General features: G+C 44.9%; 1 protein-coding gene and 1 long non-coding RNA gene across 4 annotated transcripts in view; one reads left to right on the top strand and one right to left on the bottom strand.

Annotated features, from left to right (window-relative positions):
• LOC308596228 overlaps positions 1–12170 on the bottom strand; it is a 51876-nt gene extending 39706 nt beyond the window's left edge. The window contains exons 1-2 of the long non-coding RNA XR_014012415.1: positions 11219–12170; positions 9434–9620 (exon numbers count right to left, since the gene is read on the bottom strand). This is a non-coding gene — a long non-coding RNA (uncharacterized lncRNA). The remainder of the gene's footprint in view (positions 1–9433; positions 9621–11218) is intronic.
• VRTN (vertebrae development associated) lies at positions 76–16536 on the top strand (the record flags this gene model as incomplete). Of its 3 annotated transcripts, none has more annotated exons than XM_081208428.1 (2): positions 76–211; positions 13615–16454. In XM_081208428.1, one exon carries the CDS (start codon positions 13616–13618, stop codon positions 15632–15634), a length of 2019 nt encoding a protein of 672 aa, XP_081064554.1. In that variant the 3' UTR covers positions 15635–16454. The 3 variants fall into 3 exon arrangements, with proteins under 3 accessions (XP_081064554.1, XP_081064553.1, XP_081064552.1); XM_081208427.1 differs by lacking the exon at positions 76–211 and adding an exon at positions 2711–2808; XM_081208426.1 differs by lacking the exon at positions 76–211 and adding an exon at positions 6271–6456 and having other exon boundaries at positions 13615–16536.
• Positions 16537–17154: the final 618 nt, after the last annotated feature.

Here is a 17154-nt window from a genome sequence, read left to right as displayed (position 1 = left end):
TGAAGAGGACACAGTGGACAACAGCTGTGTTATTCAGTACTTGGTGGTCTCCTTCCACATGGAGGCAAAGTGGCAAATGGAAGGAGGCCATCATCCGTTAATGAGATGCTGTGGAGCAACGAGAAGGCAAGTGTACCATCTGAGCAGGACCGTGGCTTGAAAGCGGCAGATATCCATGGTTGGAAGCTGGCGATGGACCTGGCGGAAGCTGGTAGGTGTTGGTGGGCAGAAGCTGTGATTAGCATGTGGATGCCCGGGATGCCACAGGGCTGAAGGAGGCTGAAGTTTGTGTATGTAAGCTGATTGAAATTCACCTTCAAAAGGCTGTTGACAAAAGCTGTGTGGATATTTGTGGACTGATGCTGGGGTAAGTGTGAATGGAGAGTGGACATAGGTCACCCACCAGATACGGTATGACTGGCAATTGCATGTTCAGATAGCGGTGTAGGCTGCCCTCCAGGCTCTGGGTGAATGAACCACTGGATATTCATGGGTGGAAGCCAGTGAGGTTGGCAGGCTGGCCAGTGGAGGTGGCTGGATGATACTGTCGAATGAGGGCCATTCCCCTCACCGTATCTGTGTTTGCCTTTCATGGATGTCAGAAGCCGATGAGGCTTTCCCCGAAAGCAGCAATGAAGGGGACAGCAGAGCTTAAGCAAGCCATCTTCTACTTCTAAATCAATGTATTTCTAAATACATCTAAGTAACGTTCATGACATTCCCCTTTCCAGCATCAGGATGGGAGGATGTGCAGATGCGTCCCCAGCAGTTGCCACTGGCTACAAACTTCCTGTGATGTCACAAATGGACAGGGTGGCTGAGGGGGGAAAAGGCAGTTACTAGTGGGAGGTGGTTAGAAGAAGGGAGAAAGCCCAGTAGGCAGGCAGGGCCAACTGGATATGCAGAAGTTGAATATGGGCTGACTCCCTTCCATTCTACTTGCATTGCCAACGTTTTGTTCTCTCAGGCTCCTGTACCCGTCTCGCCTAGACTGCTTGGCAGAGCCCCAGCCCTTTAACGGTTCCTGTATTTCTGCAGAGCGCCAAAAACTCTGGGAAATAATAATAAAAAACAACAACCCTGCCTGGCGTCCCCGCGCCCACTGGACCAAATAAGTCCCATTTGTTGAATATGATAAGGAAAGAGGAGGAAGTTAAAGGCATAGTAGTTGGAACTAAACAATATAAGTGAAAAGCCTTTGCTGATGATTTGGTATTGACTTTACAGGACCCTGAGACCAGTGCAATCAAAGCACTGAAGATAATTCAAGAGTTCGGACAAGTTGCAGGTGTCAAATTGAATAAGAATAAAACCAAAGTTTTAGGAAAAAAATTAACGATACCTGAAAAACTTAATTTAGAGGAAACCACAGGGCTGAAGTTTGTGAAAAAGGTGAAATATCTGGGTGTAAATATGACTGCAAAAATTTGAATTTGTACAAAGGTAACTATGAAAAGTTATGGAAAGATATCAAGAGAGATTTGGCTATCTGGACAAGGTTGAAACTATCTTTGTTGGGCCGAATTTCTGCGATAAAGATGAATGTATTGCCTAAGTTGTTATTTTTGTTCCAAGTACTTCCTATCATTGATAAGCTGAATTGTTTTAAGGAATGGCAAAAGGTATTATCTACATTTATCTGGCAGGAGAAAAAACCCAGAATTAAGTTTAAATTATTAACAGATGTGAAAGAGAGAGGGGGTTTCTCCCTGCCAGATTTAAGGATCTGTTTTGAAGCTGCAGCCTTTTGCTGGTTGAAAGAATGGTTTTTATTGGAAGATACAGATGTTCTAGATTTTGAAGGGTTTGATAATGTATTTGATTGGCATGCATATTTATGTTATGACAAGATAAAAGCTCACAAACAATTTAAAAATCATATAATTAGAAAATCTTTGTACAATGTTTGGATAAGATACAGGGATTTGTTAGAAAGGAAAACACCCAAGTGGATATCACCATTGGAAGCTAAGACCTATAAAAGGTTGAATATGAAAGATACGTGGTTGAAGTATAATGATATTTTGATGAAAGTAGGGGACCAATTTAGATTAAAACCTTATGATCAGTTGAAAGATAAATTAGATTATTGGTTCCAGTACATCCAGATAAACAAGGTGTTTAAAATGGATAAGAAAATCGGTTTTCAAACAGAGAAATCCAAACTGGAAACGGAATTACCAGATACAAAAACCAAAACCTATCTAAGATGTATAATTTATTGCTGGAATGGCATACGAAAGACGAACAAGTGAAATCTGTAATGATTGAATGGGCCAGGGATGTGGGGCACAATATCATGATGGTGGATTGGGAGAAATTGTGGAAAAAGGGAATCAAATTTACAGCTTGTAATGTATTAAGAGAAAATTTGATGAAAATTATGTACAGATGGTATTTAACACCAGTGAAGTTAGCAAAAATGTATCATACTCATGATAATAAATGCTGGAAATGTAGAGAAAAAGAAGGAACATTTTACCACATGTGGTGGACGTGCCCCAAGGTAAAGACTTCTGGGAAAGGATTTATAATGAATTGAAAAAAGTGTTGAAAAACACATTTATTAAAAAACCAGAAGCCTTTTTACTTGGTATAGTGGGGGTGAAATCCCCAAAAAGGATGTTACTTTTTTTCTGCATGCCACAACAGCTGTGAGAATATTGTTAGCGAAGAATTGGAAGAAACAAGATTTACCAACAATCGAAGAATGGCAGATGAAGATGATGGACTATATGGAACTTGCCGAACTGACCGGGAGACTCCGAAACCAGAGAGAAGAGACGGTGGAATAAGACTGGAAGAAGTGTAAGGAATATTTGAATAAATATGTTAATACTTAAACCTTAGAATAGCTTTGGAAGTGGCTATAGGCAGTAGGGTTAGAAGTAGAAGACAGGGTATTTTAAAATAGTATTATTTATAAGTGATAAAATGTGAAGTTATTTTAAGTGTGATTAAAAAAAAAGATGGTTAGAAATTATGATATATGTAAACTGCTAAAGATGAAGTAAAATGAAAATCAGATAGGTGGGACCTGGGGAAGCCCGCTTAACAATGTTTAGAAAAATAAGGATATGACGAGAATTTTTCATATTGTTTGTCTTTACTGTTTTGTGTTTTTTATTTGTGTTATAAAATGAATAAAAAATTTTTTTTGGGGGGGAAAAGTCCCATTTGACCTCCTCAGATATCGTGTCCCACTGATGGATTTGCTGCAAACTTGCTGCAGTATTTGTTTGTAATATAACGTTTGCAATGGAGATTTTATTTCTCTGGCCATCCGATTCCCTTAATTATTTCCCAAAATTTCCTGCACTATCCTCAGCATGTTCAAATTTAAAATGATTTAAATCAGGACTGATTAATTATATTTATTCTATTCTGTCAAACAAACAGCCAGGAGCAATGACTGACATCAACATTGAGCATGCTCTAGTCCAGGCTTCCTCAGCCTTGGCCCTCCAGATATTTTGAGACTACAATTCCCATCATCCCTGACCACTGGTCCTGCTAGCTAGGGAGTTGTAGGCCAAAAACATCTGGAGGGCCAAGGTTGAAGAAGCCTGCTCTGTTCTATGACTCTTGCAATTTTTCTCCAGGTTGCTGCTGGCAAATACTTAGCTATATATTTATATAATTGTTTATACAGTGGTACCTCAGGTTACATATGCTTCAGGTTACATACGCTTCAGGTTACAGACTCCGCTAACCCAGAAATAGTGCTTCAGGTTAAGAACTTTGCCTCAGGATGAGAACAGAAACTGTGCTCTGGCGGCGGGGCAGCAGCAGCAGGAGGCCCCATTAGCTAAAGTGGTGCTTCAGGTTAAGAACAGTTTCAGGCTAAGTATGGACTTCTGGAACGAATTAAGTACTTAGCCTGAGGTACCACTGTATAGAGGGTTGAGGCTCCAGTGCCCTGCTACGGATCCTTGCTACTACCAAAGCAGAACAAATTAGTCAATATGTGTAACTACATATCTTGTAGTATGTTTAGTATGTGTTCGTGACATGTAAGGAATTGGTAAGTATGTGTTTATGTTGTAGAAAGCAATATTCTGTTCTTCAGAGAAGGTCTGAGCTAGATCCAGAACAGGAAATCAAGTCAAGCTGGGGGATTGTGCACCAAAATTTGTTGAAGAGCGATGTGCTTTCTCAAGAAAAACATACTGTACCACAAATGCATACAAAACATCAAGTTGGTTGATAAGCAGACTATGTTGTGTCACCATGCAACCCCCAAACCTCAAAATCAAGAGACAGAATATGCTTATCTCAAATCTAATGAATGAAAGACCAGTGACAAAAAATGCTACTTGTTTATTCATTGAGTTCCTCATGTATCTAGCAATCCGCATAACAGAATGACTCAGAGAGTCTCTTTTGTGTCTTTTCCAGCACCTATGTTAATTACCAACCTAGCTGACTCAGCGCTATCCTTGCCTCTGAACACTTAGTAATCTCTCTGTGTGAACTGCATAGCACACTGAGTTCTTGTGTAGGCACTGCTGCAATAAACATTTTTATTATTAATAATTATCTTAATGAAAAGTGTTCTCTATATCAGTAATAATAAAAAAAATCCTTCCAGTAGCACCTTAAAGACCAACTAAGTTAGTTCTTGGTATGAGCTTTCGTGTGCATGCACACTTCTTCAGATACACTGAAACAGAAACAGAAACAGAAGTGTGCATGCACACGAAAGCTCATACCAAGAACTAACTTAGTTGGTCTTTAAGGTGCTACTGGAAGGAATTTTTTTATTTTGACTATGGCAGACCAACACGGCTACCTATCTGTAACTCTATCAGTAATGTTTCACTGACCAAACTGTTCAAATCCTACAAGGTTCTGTCTCTACTGATTTTACAGCACTGTACTTATGATTTCAAATGGATTTGCTTTATTTTCCATTTCAAAGTGTTTTACAATCCTTATTTTGTCCACCTGCACAGCAGAGTTGGGCATTAATATTTTACATTCCTAGATCTTATACAGATTTGTTCAAAGTGACCGTGTAAGACCAAGTCTGTGCAAGGATCTGAACACAAGCCAATACTATATTTTGTTTTCTATACTACATGGGATCTCAGTAATAATTTAGGTAAGACCCTCATCATCCAATCTGTTATGTGATAACCAAGTGATGTTCTTCCTCACAAATTTCTTCCAGCACTCTTAAGCCTTTCCATACCAATAACATTTTCAGAATAATGACTATATGCTATGATTGAAATGACACCCCCCCCCCAAGCAATCCAATTTTAGCATTTGTTCTGTGCCTCAAAATGCTTACGGGCAGCTCTGTGACAGGCAGATTCTTATGTCTCAGCAACCAAATCTCTAGTTATTCACAAGAAAAGTTAAGGAACTAGCTGCAGCATAAGGTTTCAGGGCCAGGAGTCCAGTAAGAGTGCATATTATTATTTTCATAACTAGAACCAGAAAGGCCTAACTTCAAAATCCCTCCATAGCTGTGAAAACTCTGATGGACTTAAGCTATTGATAGGATGGTGCAGGGAAGTCTTAAACTGGGTCAGACCTTTTCAAAACAGACCTTGCAAAAAGAAAAACCCAGTGTTAGGGTTAGAATAGACACTGGCTATATTGGTTCGGTTGTACTGCTGAATTACCACTTTAATTGAAGCTAGAACAACTCCAGCTATTTTGAAATGATTCCAGGTTTGCATTTTATAAAGTAATATGATGAATCAGAGCAAAAATACAATTTAGGTGGACTCCTTATGCCTTTCCTGGAAATGCAAGGCTGTTGCCAATTTGTTCTCACTTCTTCAACCAGAATGCAATCAGTTTTGTTATCCTGTGCATGTGTGTTTTGAGTCAGGTACACAATAAAGTTATGATTCTTTGCTTCTCCCTTTCCTACATATTTGCAGAAACAATACAGTATGAGCAAGTACCAATATTGTGTCCAACCAATTTCCCTGTACATTGTTTCTACCTATGAGCATAATTTCTCCCTTTTCTGCCTTTGCATTTTGGCTTCCCTCCCCGCCACCACTTCTTTTTTTTTTTTTTTTGCTCAGGTTCTGAAAACAATTGTGATATTTTAACAGTGGAAGTGCTGGTCTCTTTAAGTGTCTTCGATAATCGCAAGGATCACTTTAACTTTGGAAGTGACCCCTTGCATCTGCACTCCTTTCATCTTATAGACAAGAACACTTGGGGATGGACTATTTCCTGGTGGGGAGGGGGAGGGGTGGAGCCGAGATCCTTTCACACAAGTCAATCACTCCAATTGGTTCACTCCAGATTTGAAACCAGTTCTAGTCTGAATGTGGGACACAGGCTCACAGCTGAGAAAGGGGAGCTCGCTACGCTTCCTGCTCCAGGATTTAAATGTCCAGGAAACAGCTTTGCAGAGAGAGGAGGAAGGAGCAGGAGCTGCTTAGGACGGGTTGGGGTCAACACCAGGGCTTTGCCCAACAAGCAAAGGTGAGTTGGAGGGAACTTCCGAAGTCTGCAAACCGGTTTCTGGAGAGAACGCTAAACCCCTCCAAAAGACTCCGCTGAATTCCAGTAAAGTAGGCCAGTGCAAACTCAAACCCAAGGAAGGCTTGAGCACCAGCCTGGTTATATAATGAGGGCTGCAAACCTAGGGAAATATCCTGCAACCTTAGGAAGCAGGTCCCATTAACTCGGCAAGGCTGAGTAAACATGCACAGAGTTGCGCTGCGCGTTATTACCTCCCCTTTCTATATGCAGCTGCTTAATTCGGAGTCGCCTCCATTTGCTCCACGTTTGCTGATCCAAATATCTCTTCCCCCCACCCCGCGCACTCCCTCTTTCAACTTCTCTCTCCAAGGATAGTCTTTTGTTAACAGAGGATCTCCTGAGGCAACTTTTGGCTGTCCTCTGCTAGGTCCCGCCCCACAAACCTCCCATTATCTCTTCAGCAGAACAGGGAATCCGTCTTGGGGCTAACCCCTGGGCAATTTCCTTTAGGTTTTTGTTTTTTTAGAAAACCCTGTTCTTGTTTGAAGGATCATGTTTTTCCTTCCCTTCCCCCACCCCCTTTTTATTGGTGCCCTTATGTATCTTGAACTGGGTAACAACCGCTCATCAAGCTCATTCCCAAGTTTATTCCTGTGCGTCCACCATCTTTGGAAAGATGGCTTCTCCGCGGTACTTTAGGACGAGCGAGACTGGCCGGCAGAGGGGGCACAGGGTTTAGTTCTTTGGCTGGGCTTCACTCATGACCTCATTTAAGATTGTCCTTGGACTGGAAGGAAACATGGAGTTTTCCAAGGCCGTGGCTGGCTGCGATCTGACTTCTGTGCTGCTGATGAAGATCTGGCGGAATCCAGCAAGAATAACTCTTAACACCTGCGCTATACTTTCTTGGGTTCCAATTTAGAATGCTTGCGTGCGCTCAGAGAAACGTTGGGGCTCGAAATGTTCTCTCGCTCTCATTTAATTTAATTTAATTCATTATACTATTTTGTACTGGCTCTCCACCTCTCATGCCAAATCTGCAGCAGATGAGCTGCCATAACCCCCCCATTTTTTTAATGCTGCAAGTTTAACCATGTCTACTGAAAACTTAGTCTTATTAACTTAAGTAGGCCTTACTCCCAGGTAAATGGGGTTAGGATTGCTTAGTCCCACAGAATTGGATGGGACTCCTGAAGAAGCACATCCTGATGTGGCTGTGTGGGATAAAGTAATTTTGGGAAAATATAAAGGGGTTGTTGTGGCATAGGTTCCATTGGCACAGTTTTGTCGTTTATGTGAGTTAGCAAAAGTGAGTTATATAAACTGGTGGGTTGAAGAAAAGTAAGGGGTAAACTAAATCAACTTTCTCAGTTCACACTTCTAATGAATAAAACATAGTCCTCGAAGATGCTGCAGGCATTGCCTTTTTGCTGTGAAAGATTTAGCATGGCTATTCTACAATACTATGACCAGGTCAAAAAGTAATGTCAGCAATAGTGCTCAAGTATTCCGAAATGTACTTATTTTTAGCTTTGGATGCTACCCCATAACATGAAGTTTTCTTGGCAGCTGACAATAAAAAAGTAAAAAATAAAGTGAACACAGGATAAAGCATAAAGGTGAAACTAAAAATCTCAAAATTGTGATATCTCCTCTCCAAAAAATAAAATAAAAAATATACATTAAAAAACTAAAACGCCCAGACAATGGAAATTATTTTAAAGGCCTGAAATATAGACTAAAAGTAGGAAGGTGTTCACCTGTAGTAGCTGGAAATGGTACCATTTCCATAGAAGGGAGGAAGGAAAGAAAGTGAAATTGAGACTAATACTATAGTTTCAGGTTTCATTCTTGGATATGTTCAACATTAAACAAAAAAAAGCACTAAGTGTATTCATTGTGTTTTATATATCTTCTATATCTAAGAAAGTGTTGAGTATCTGACAACAAAGTAAAATATTTGGTTAGCTCACTGGTCAAGTAGCATGAAAACTGCTGTTAAGTAGTTATTTAAATAAATAAAACCTTAATGTTAGGTGAGGTGTTTATACATGTGGGATGATTGACAAAGCAGCTCTTCTCTTTCACTTTTATCCTAGAACATCAGTGTCTGCCTTCAATTACAAAACTATTTTTTAAAGGCCAGCTAGTGGCCACTATTCAAAACCAAATGTTTTTTTAAAAGGCATTTTTGCAAAGTAGGCTGCAGACCAATCCTCCAGGCATCATGAGCTGCAGTCAAATAATGATGTTCAGCTGATAATATTTGACCAGTCTGATTGGCAGGCCAGCCCTACCTCATGACAACTACAGCAATATTATCAGCATGGGTGAAATGGTAATGTGGGGTGTTTTTTAGGCAAAGGGATTTATACTTTTAGCACATATACCTACTGCAGAGGCTGTTATAAATGGTTAGATTGTTCCATGCATAAAATAACTAGTCAGCTGACTTGATATAGGCATGCTTTTGAGAAATAATGAAGGGTAGTTGGAAATACAAAAGGGTAGAGAAGGATATACAGCCATCCTAAATGGCACCCCTGGTTGGATCCCTGGGGTTAAAACATTGCAATATATTTGAGTGCCATCTTTTCCTAAGAGAGAGAGATGTTTGATTCACTGCTATTGACACTTGAAATGCCTTTTAGGGAGGAGGGGGGCCTGATAAATGAATAAGACATCCACCACAAACAGAATTGGATGTTGCAGTGTGATCAGCTCCCTATAGTAGTGTGTGTGCCTTGTGCTGCCAGTCGTGCTTGCTGCTTAATGTCTGAAGGGTCGATTGTATATTACACACTTGACAGGGGAATCGAGCATTGTTGCATCTTGCTTCTCGGGCTGCTGCATTCACCACTCTTACCAAGCTAATGTAATAATGAACTTTTAAAAGAACCTTAGGATTTGTATAGCCTTCTGTGGCTATGCTTCAATTCAGGCTTCATCCACCTCGGCCCTCCAGATGTTTTGAGACTACAATTCCCATCATCCCTGACCACTGGTCCTGCTAGCTAGGGATCATGGGAGTTGTAGGCCAAAAACATCTGGAGGGCTGAGGTGGAGGAAGCCTTCTTTAATTAATGCCCCCAAGAGATTGAGGAAGAATAGAGAAGCTTTAAATTAGGCCCAAAGTGGGCCTGCGTGGAAACAGAATAATGTCCCTCTGTACAGTGGTACCCCGCAAGACGAATGCCTCGCAAGACGGAAAACCCGCAAGACGAAAGGGTTTTCTGTTTTGGAGGCGCTTCGCAAGACGAATTTCCCTATGGGCTTGCATCACAAGACGAAAGCCCATAGGGAAATGCTGGCGGTCGGGAGCAAAGACTTTCGCCCACAGCCGGCCTTCAGAAGAGGACCTCTTCTGAAGGCCGGCGGGGGGCAAAAGTCTTTGCTCCCCCCCACCTGCCTTCCCCCCCCCCGCCTGCCCCGGGCGATCTTAAAATGCTGGCGGGCGGGAGCGAAGCGTTCGCTGCCGACCCCCAGCATTTTAAAATCTCCAAGGGACAGCAGAGAAGTCTCTGTCCCGGGGAGATTTTAAAATGCTGGGGGTCGGGAGCGAAGCGTTAGCTGCCGACCCCCAGCATTTTAAAATCTCTCCCTGTCCCGGGAAGGTTTTAAAATGCTGGGGGTCGGCAGCGCTTCGCTCCCGACCCCCAGCATTTTAAAACGCTGTTCCGAAGGGGGGGCGGGGACACCTGCCCCAGCCGCCCCACTTCGGAAAGCTGTTCCGAAGTGGGGAGGGGGGGCGGGGACACCTGCCCCAGCCGCCCCACTTCGGAAAGCTGTTCCGAAGTGGGGCGGGGGGGCGGGGACACCTGCCCCAGCTGCCCCACTTCGGAAAGCTGTTCCGAAGTGGGGAGGGGGGGCGGGGACACCTGCCCCAGCCCCCCACTTCGGAAAGCTGTTCCGAAGTGGGGAGGGGGGGCGGGGACACCTGCCCCAGCCGCCCCACTTCGGAAAGCTGTTCCGAAGTGGGGAGGGGGGGCGGGGACACCTGCCCCAGCCGCCCCACTTCGGAAAGCTGTTCCGAAGTGGGGCGGGGGGGGCGGGGACACCTGCCCCAGCCGCCCCACTTCGGAAAGCTGTTCCGAAGTGGGGAGGGGGGGCGGGGACACCTGCCCCAGCCGCCCCACTTCGGAAAGCTGTTCCGAAGTGGGGCGGGGGGGCGGGGACACCTGCCCCAGCCGCCCCACTTCGGAAAGCTGTTCCGAAGTGGGGCGGGGGGGCGGGGACACCTGCCCCAGCCGCCCCACTTCGGAAAGCTGTTCCGAAGTGGGGCGGGGGGGTGGGGACACCTGCCCCAGCCGCCCCACTTCGGAAAGCTGTTCCGAAGTGGGGCGGGGGGCGGGAACACCTGCTGAAGGCGGGCAGGGGGCGAAAGTCTTTGTCCCCCCTGCCTGCCTTCCCAGGGGCTTTTAAATCGCCCCGGACAGCGGAGAAGTCCTCCGCTGTCCGGGGCGATTTTAAAATGCCGCCTGCCAGCATTTTAAGATCGCCCCGGACAGCGGAGAAGTCCTCCGCTGTCCCAGGGTTTTTTAAAATGCTGGGGGTGGGAAGAAAAGCCCTTGTCCCCCCCCCCCCCCAGCCTTCAGAAGAGGTCCGGGGACAGACTGTCCCCGGACCTGGTCTGAAGGCGGTTTCCCTAGGAACGCATTAATTGATTTTCAATGCATTCCTATGGGAAACCGTGCATCGCAAGACGAAAAAACCGCAAGACGAAGAGACTTGCGGAACGAATTAATTTCGTCTTGCGAGGCACCACTGTACTGGGAAGAACTGGATAAAATTTACGGGTATCCAGGATTATTTTGGATAATATGGGAAGCAATGCTGACAACTATGAGTTTGAATTGATGTGACCCTAAAAACCATGGCAGTATTGTAACATGAAGCTGTAAGTAGGTTCTAAGGCAAACTAAGGCCCAGGGGCCAGATCCGACCCAATTGCCTTCTAAATCCGGCCCACGGACGGTCTGGGAATCAGCGTGTTTTTACATGAGTAGAATGTGTGCTTTTATTTAAAATGCATCTCTGGGTTATTTGTGGGGCATAGGAATTTGTTCATCCCCCCCTCGCAATATAGTCCGGCCCCCCACAATGTCTGAGGGACAGTGGACTGGCCCCCTGCTGAAAAAGTTTGCTGACCCCTGTTCTAGGATTCCCTGTGCCCTTTGTCCTGGAGCTATGATGATGAACCTGTCGCCCTCCGGAGGTTGCTGTTCCTTAACATTGGCCATACTGTCTGAGAACATCTGGGGGGCTACAGGTTCCCCATTACTGTCCTAGAAGCTTGCTGTATGTTGCATGTGACAAGACTTTTGTCCCCAAACCAGCCTCTGTGAATATATATTTTCCAGGACACCTTTGAGACCCTATTCTGTTGCTGTCTGAATGCAGATTTTAGTGCTTCTTCTGGTAAATATAAATAAAGGTTGCTACTGCCTAGCACTAGGTCCTGTTTCTCTTCATTATTTTCAGCAGAAGGAAATAGGATCTGCTATGCAAATATTTTGATCTTCTATGCTGGGTGCTAGGGCCTAAGAATATCTGAGACGGAGGAGACTGGGAGTGTGAAATATAGCACCATCTGAAAATAGGCTTCTGTAGCTTGAAAAAAGTCAGGAATATAGTAGTACAGTCTGAGGTTGTCTCTTGAAAGAAGGCTTGCTGTTCTAAACAGATTAGCAATTAAAAGGTGCAGTGAGTAATTAAGTAACCGTATTTTTTGCACCATAACACTCACTTTTTTCCTCCTAAAAAGTAAGGGGAAATGTCTGTGCGTGTTATGGAGGGAATGCCTACGGGTGGCATGCCTACGGATTTTCCTCCTCTAAAAACTACGTGCGTGTTATGGTCGGGTGCGTGTTATAGAGCGAAAAATACGGTAACTAAAACACAAACTCAGATTTGAAGGCAGCCCTGTAGGCAGGGTGGAACAAATGGGTGCACTGACTCCAGAGCTGTTCACCCTGCCCCCCCAAAAAACTGTTTTTGGGAAATTTTGTTTTTAATTTGTGACGTGACACATGATGAAAGCCTTAGTAACCACAATGCACCACCACAGGAGCAATTAAAGAATAGGACCCTCTGAAAAAATAAGGGAATAAGCCAGGTGAGTTCGCAACAAAAACTTCATATGAAGGCTCCTGAATAGCCTACTAACTAAAGACTTCCCCTTCCTGTGGGTGGATTTTTCATGATCACAGCCACCCTATAATCACTTAAGTGAAACTGAAAAAACAGCCTATATGGTAATTGTGGGCTACATATAGACTCCACCCACTGTATTTTACTTTGCCCTGCTTTCCAGTATCGGTTGTGTTCTTTACCCAGCCAGGCCTTTTTTGTTTGCCTGCAGCATGAATTAAGAGTGTGTTTATTATGCAGTTCAGGTGAAATAAAGAGAAAACTTAAAAGTGATCTGAAAAAAATATCCCATGAGTTACCCTTCACTCTTTTAAAGCATTCATTATACTCACAAGCATGGTAGCAACCTTTTTATTGAGTACTTGGTGGCAAAGGATGATGATTATTTAATAAATTTGTATAAAGGATGAAAACAGCCCTAGAGGAATAGAAACACTTCTGAGCACACTACAATAAGCTGGCTGGCTGGCTCAGGCATAATTTCTGATTTTCCCAGTGTGTGCAGCTTAGCAAGAGGCCTTTTCAGGGTTTCTAGGCAGGAAAAATCAAGCCAGTAAGCAGTTTAAAAAAATCATTTGCTTTCCATAATTCCTGGACCAGTTAAAAAGTTTCCCCTTGATTGCCCGACAGTAAGGGAAATCTAAAGGTCAGGAACAAAACTAGAAGGAGGGACTCTCAGGGAAACGTTGGCTTTAGATCACTGGGGGCCAGATTTTGGGGCTGCTGCAAAACCTGATTTCATAGAAGCATAGAGTACAGAATTGTGGAGTTGTAAGGGACCTTGAGGGTCATCTAGTCCAACCCCCTGCTATGCAGGAATCCTGCCACAGCCATACCTGGGTGGGCTTGAACCACCAACCTCCTGGTTAACAGCCAGGCTCACTGACCCATTTATTTTTAACTAGAATACAATAGTCTTGGTAACTGAGGCCAAATGCCAAAGAAAGTGCATGGGGAAATGCTGAATGTGTGGCAGCGTCATTGTCTGAACTCTTCTGTGGTTTTCAGGATGATCCAGCGACACCAGCTGGTGCAGTCCGTGCTTCAGGAACTGCAAGAGGCGGCCGAATGCTTTGGGCTGGAGGGACTCACCAGCGCAACCCTAGAAGCCGAGAGGACTTTGTCCTCGTTCTCCTTACCTGGCTACCGTGAGAGGCCGTTCCAGGAAGAGCTGGAAGTTGACCGGGTTGCCAAAAGCCTCTACCCAGAAGATGCTCCCTGCAATATGCTGCCTTTGGTTTGCAAAGGCGAAGGGAATCACCTGTTTGAGGCTGCCAGCGTGCTGCTGTGGGGGAACACCAGCCTAAGCCTGGAGCTGCAGGTGCGCACAGCGGTGGAGATGTTGCTGCACAAGCAGTATTACCTGCACGGCATGATTGATTCCAAAGTGATGTTGCAGGCAGCTCGCTACTCCCTTTGCACAGAGGAATCCCCTGAGATGACTAACTTGCCCTTGGCCATCCTAGAGGCCATTTTTGATGCGGACATCAAAGCCACCTGCTTCCCTGGCACTTTTGCCAACATGTGGCACATGTATGCCCTGGCGTCGGTGCTGCAGTGCAACATCTATTCCATATACCCAATGAGCAACCTAAAGATCCGGCCGTACTTCAACCGACTGATCCGACCCAGGGGGTGCGGCTTGCAAGTTTCCACGCTGCATATCATGTGGGCAGGGCAGCAGCTCTCGTCCCAGCTGTTCAGAGCTCAGTACTTTGTGCCTGTGGTCGGCCTCGAGGAGCTGGAAGCCACAATCCCAGCTCCAGAGCCTCCCGTGCAACCGGTGAATACCTTGGAGCTGCTGCCTAAGGATCCCCAGGTGACTCAATCAAACCTGTGCATCACCAAAAGTACTTTCTATCGATGGAAGCGCCAGTCTCAAGAGCATCGGAAGAAGGCGGCTGCCAGATTTGCGGCCAAACAGTTCCTGCAGTCCTGCTTCCGAGAGGGCAAGGTGGTCCCTCTTCAGCACTTCCGACAAATGTTCCCAGAAATCTCTCGCTCCACTTACTATGCCTGGAAGCACGAGATGCAAAACGCGACAAATGGCAGGGCCTCTTCCCCTGCGGAAGTTGTGCTGCCAAAGGATCCTCAGGAGCACAAACTGGAGAATCTCCCTGCAGGCAAATACGGTGCAATAAAGTCTGAAGGAGGCCTAGGGCCCCAAAGCCCGCTCTTGAATTCCAACCAAAATGGGACTTCCATGCAAGGAGCCAAGTCTTACCTGGAGAGGTGCATTTCCATGAATACTGTTCTGCCCTACAGGAGCTTCAAGTGCTGCTTTCCTGGCATCTCCAGGTCCACCTACTACAACTGGAGAAGAAAAGCCATCAACGAGAACCCCAGCTTCATGCCTTCTCAGCCTGTTTCCCTCAACCAGAACCCCCTTATGAACAAGAAGCCGTTCCTGCCATTCAAGCCAGGGAGCCTCCCTAGTGAGAAGATGCTGAATGGACACCATCCAGGGTCCCGTATTATCATGCGCATCAACCCATCTCTACACATCTGGCAAAAGCACCTTCGCCACTTGGCCAAGAAACGCGTCTGTCAGTGGAAAATTCCCTTCTGCAAGTTCCGCCTGCGCTACCCAAGCCTTTCTTCCACAGCCTATTGGTTTTGGAGGAGAAGCGGCAGCCAAGCAACCAAGAAGCGCAGCCTTACCCTAAATGGGCTTTCCGAAAACTTTGAAAAGAAAACCGCTGAGACTAGTGGGAAGGCAGAACTTGAACTGCGCCCACTGCAGCAAAAGGAGAGTGCTCTGGTATTTGTAGACAAGCAGCCTCCCAAGCCCTACAGTGCCGTGATACCAGGCTACCAAATGGCAGAGAACAACAGCATGTTTGTGATGGATGTGATTGCCACGGCTCAGTTCAAAGCCCAGGCCAAGCTGTTTCTCCAGCAGCGCTTTGAGTCAAAAACCTTCCCAACGTACAAAGAGTTCAGAGCTCATTTCCCCTTGACGGCACGTTCCACTTACTACATGTGGAAACGTGCCTTGCACGATGGACTGACGCTGGTGGATGCCTGAGGCTAGTCACGACCCTTGCCAGTCTGCTATTGGAAGTTGCTGTCATCTCATCAGTGGGAAATGCAACCTCTCTCAAGTAGTTACTTTTGTCTTTTTTATTTTCTTGGTTTCCAGAGTTGGAGACCAACTTTGCAAAGTCTCAGCCGCTGGAGGAGTGGAAAAAGGCAGGGAGGATGATGGGGATGAGGTGCTGCTTTTTTTGTTGGGCTCCTGAGTTGCCCATAATGAAATATATGCTTTTCTTCTTCTTGGTGAATAGGACAGATAAACTTGGTGGTGGTAGAGAAGGGGAGTCTCTGGGATCTCTAATGCTGCTGTAGGTGGACTGTGAAATGTGCCTTATTTCTTTAATGTGATTGTGAGCCACAATCTTAAGGGCAGTGAATTACGCCCAGGTCCAGATGTGCACCCTGTTTTGTTCTTTTTTAAAAAAAAATCTTTCAGGAAAGGAATACAAAGGAAACAAAAACCCTAGCATCACCCTCCAGAGTCTTCAAAAAAGGTGGCAGTGACTGGCTCAAGGATAGTAATATTGTACAGGCATCAGATGGCAAATAAAACAAATGCATATCATGTGCTGACAGTGACATATACCAGGAAAACTGAGAAGAAGTACAAGGAGGAGTCTTCAGCAAGGCAGTGAAAACAAATCAACAAACGATAGACGAATGTCTTGAAAGGTGTGCACTCTGTTAGTGAGCTGGATTCAGCCACTCCACTCCTAGGCATAATGCATGTTCTATGTTGCGCATCATAAAGCTGCAAAAACTCCTGTCTGATACAATGTGTGATACAAGTGGAAGAAATTCATTAAAACCTCAAAAATGGAAATAAAAACTGTTGCAGTGTATTATGATAGAGGAATTCTAAACTCCCAAAACCCGATTTAGAGATACGGTAATTTAGAGAGCAGGGTCTTCTGGGCGGCCGTGCTGGCATGATGTAGATTAACCAGACCCAGGTTACGGGAATCTTCCTCTTTGCCTGCTTTCTGAGCCACGTTGAAACTGGCAGAGGCAATAGGAGCAGCCAAGGCAAGCACAATTTGGGAGGGAGGGCGGGCACAGATGCTTCTCTTTCCTGGCACATCCCAGCCCACATAGAAGAAGGTGGGCAGCCATGATGTGGCACTGATGTGTGAAATTTGTAGCTCTCAAACTTGGACTATTTCCCACAGTAAAAATGTGTGCTTTTGTTTCAGTTACTCTGGGAAATAATAATGCACAATCCAGAAATTGGTGGTCCTTCTTTTTTAAACCCTTCTGTGCCATGTGCACCCCTTGCTGGTACCCTGAGTCGCCCACAAAGTTCCTGTCAGTTTGGAAACATTCGCACATGTGGTTTCTGAACAATATGACATTGAGAACTGAATACATATTCTGCTTTACTTCTTCCTGGGAGGGAAGTGTGCTACATATTTCTCCTTTTAAAATGCTCCCTGTGTGCATCAGCAACCCCCCCCCCCATTGTTCTAGAACAGAAGTGGATGACATTTTTCTGCTGCTTTTTCTTTTGAGTAA

Source organism: Podarcis bocagei (assembly GCF_964188305.1).
Source record: "Podarcis bocagei genome assembly, chromosome: 1".
Taxonomy (NCBI): Eukaryota; Metazoa; Chordata; class Lepidosauria; order Squamata; family Lacertidae; genus Podarcis; species Podarcis bocagei.
Note: the sequence above shows the minus strand (reverse complement) of the source record. Positions and strands in the feature narration are given on the sequence as shown.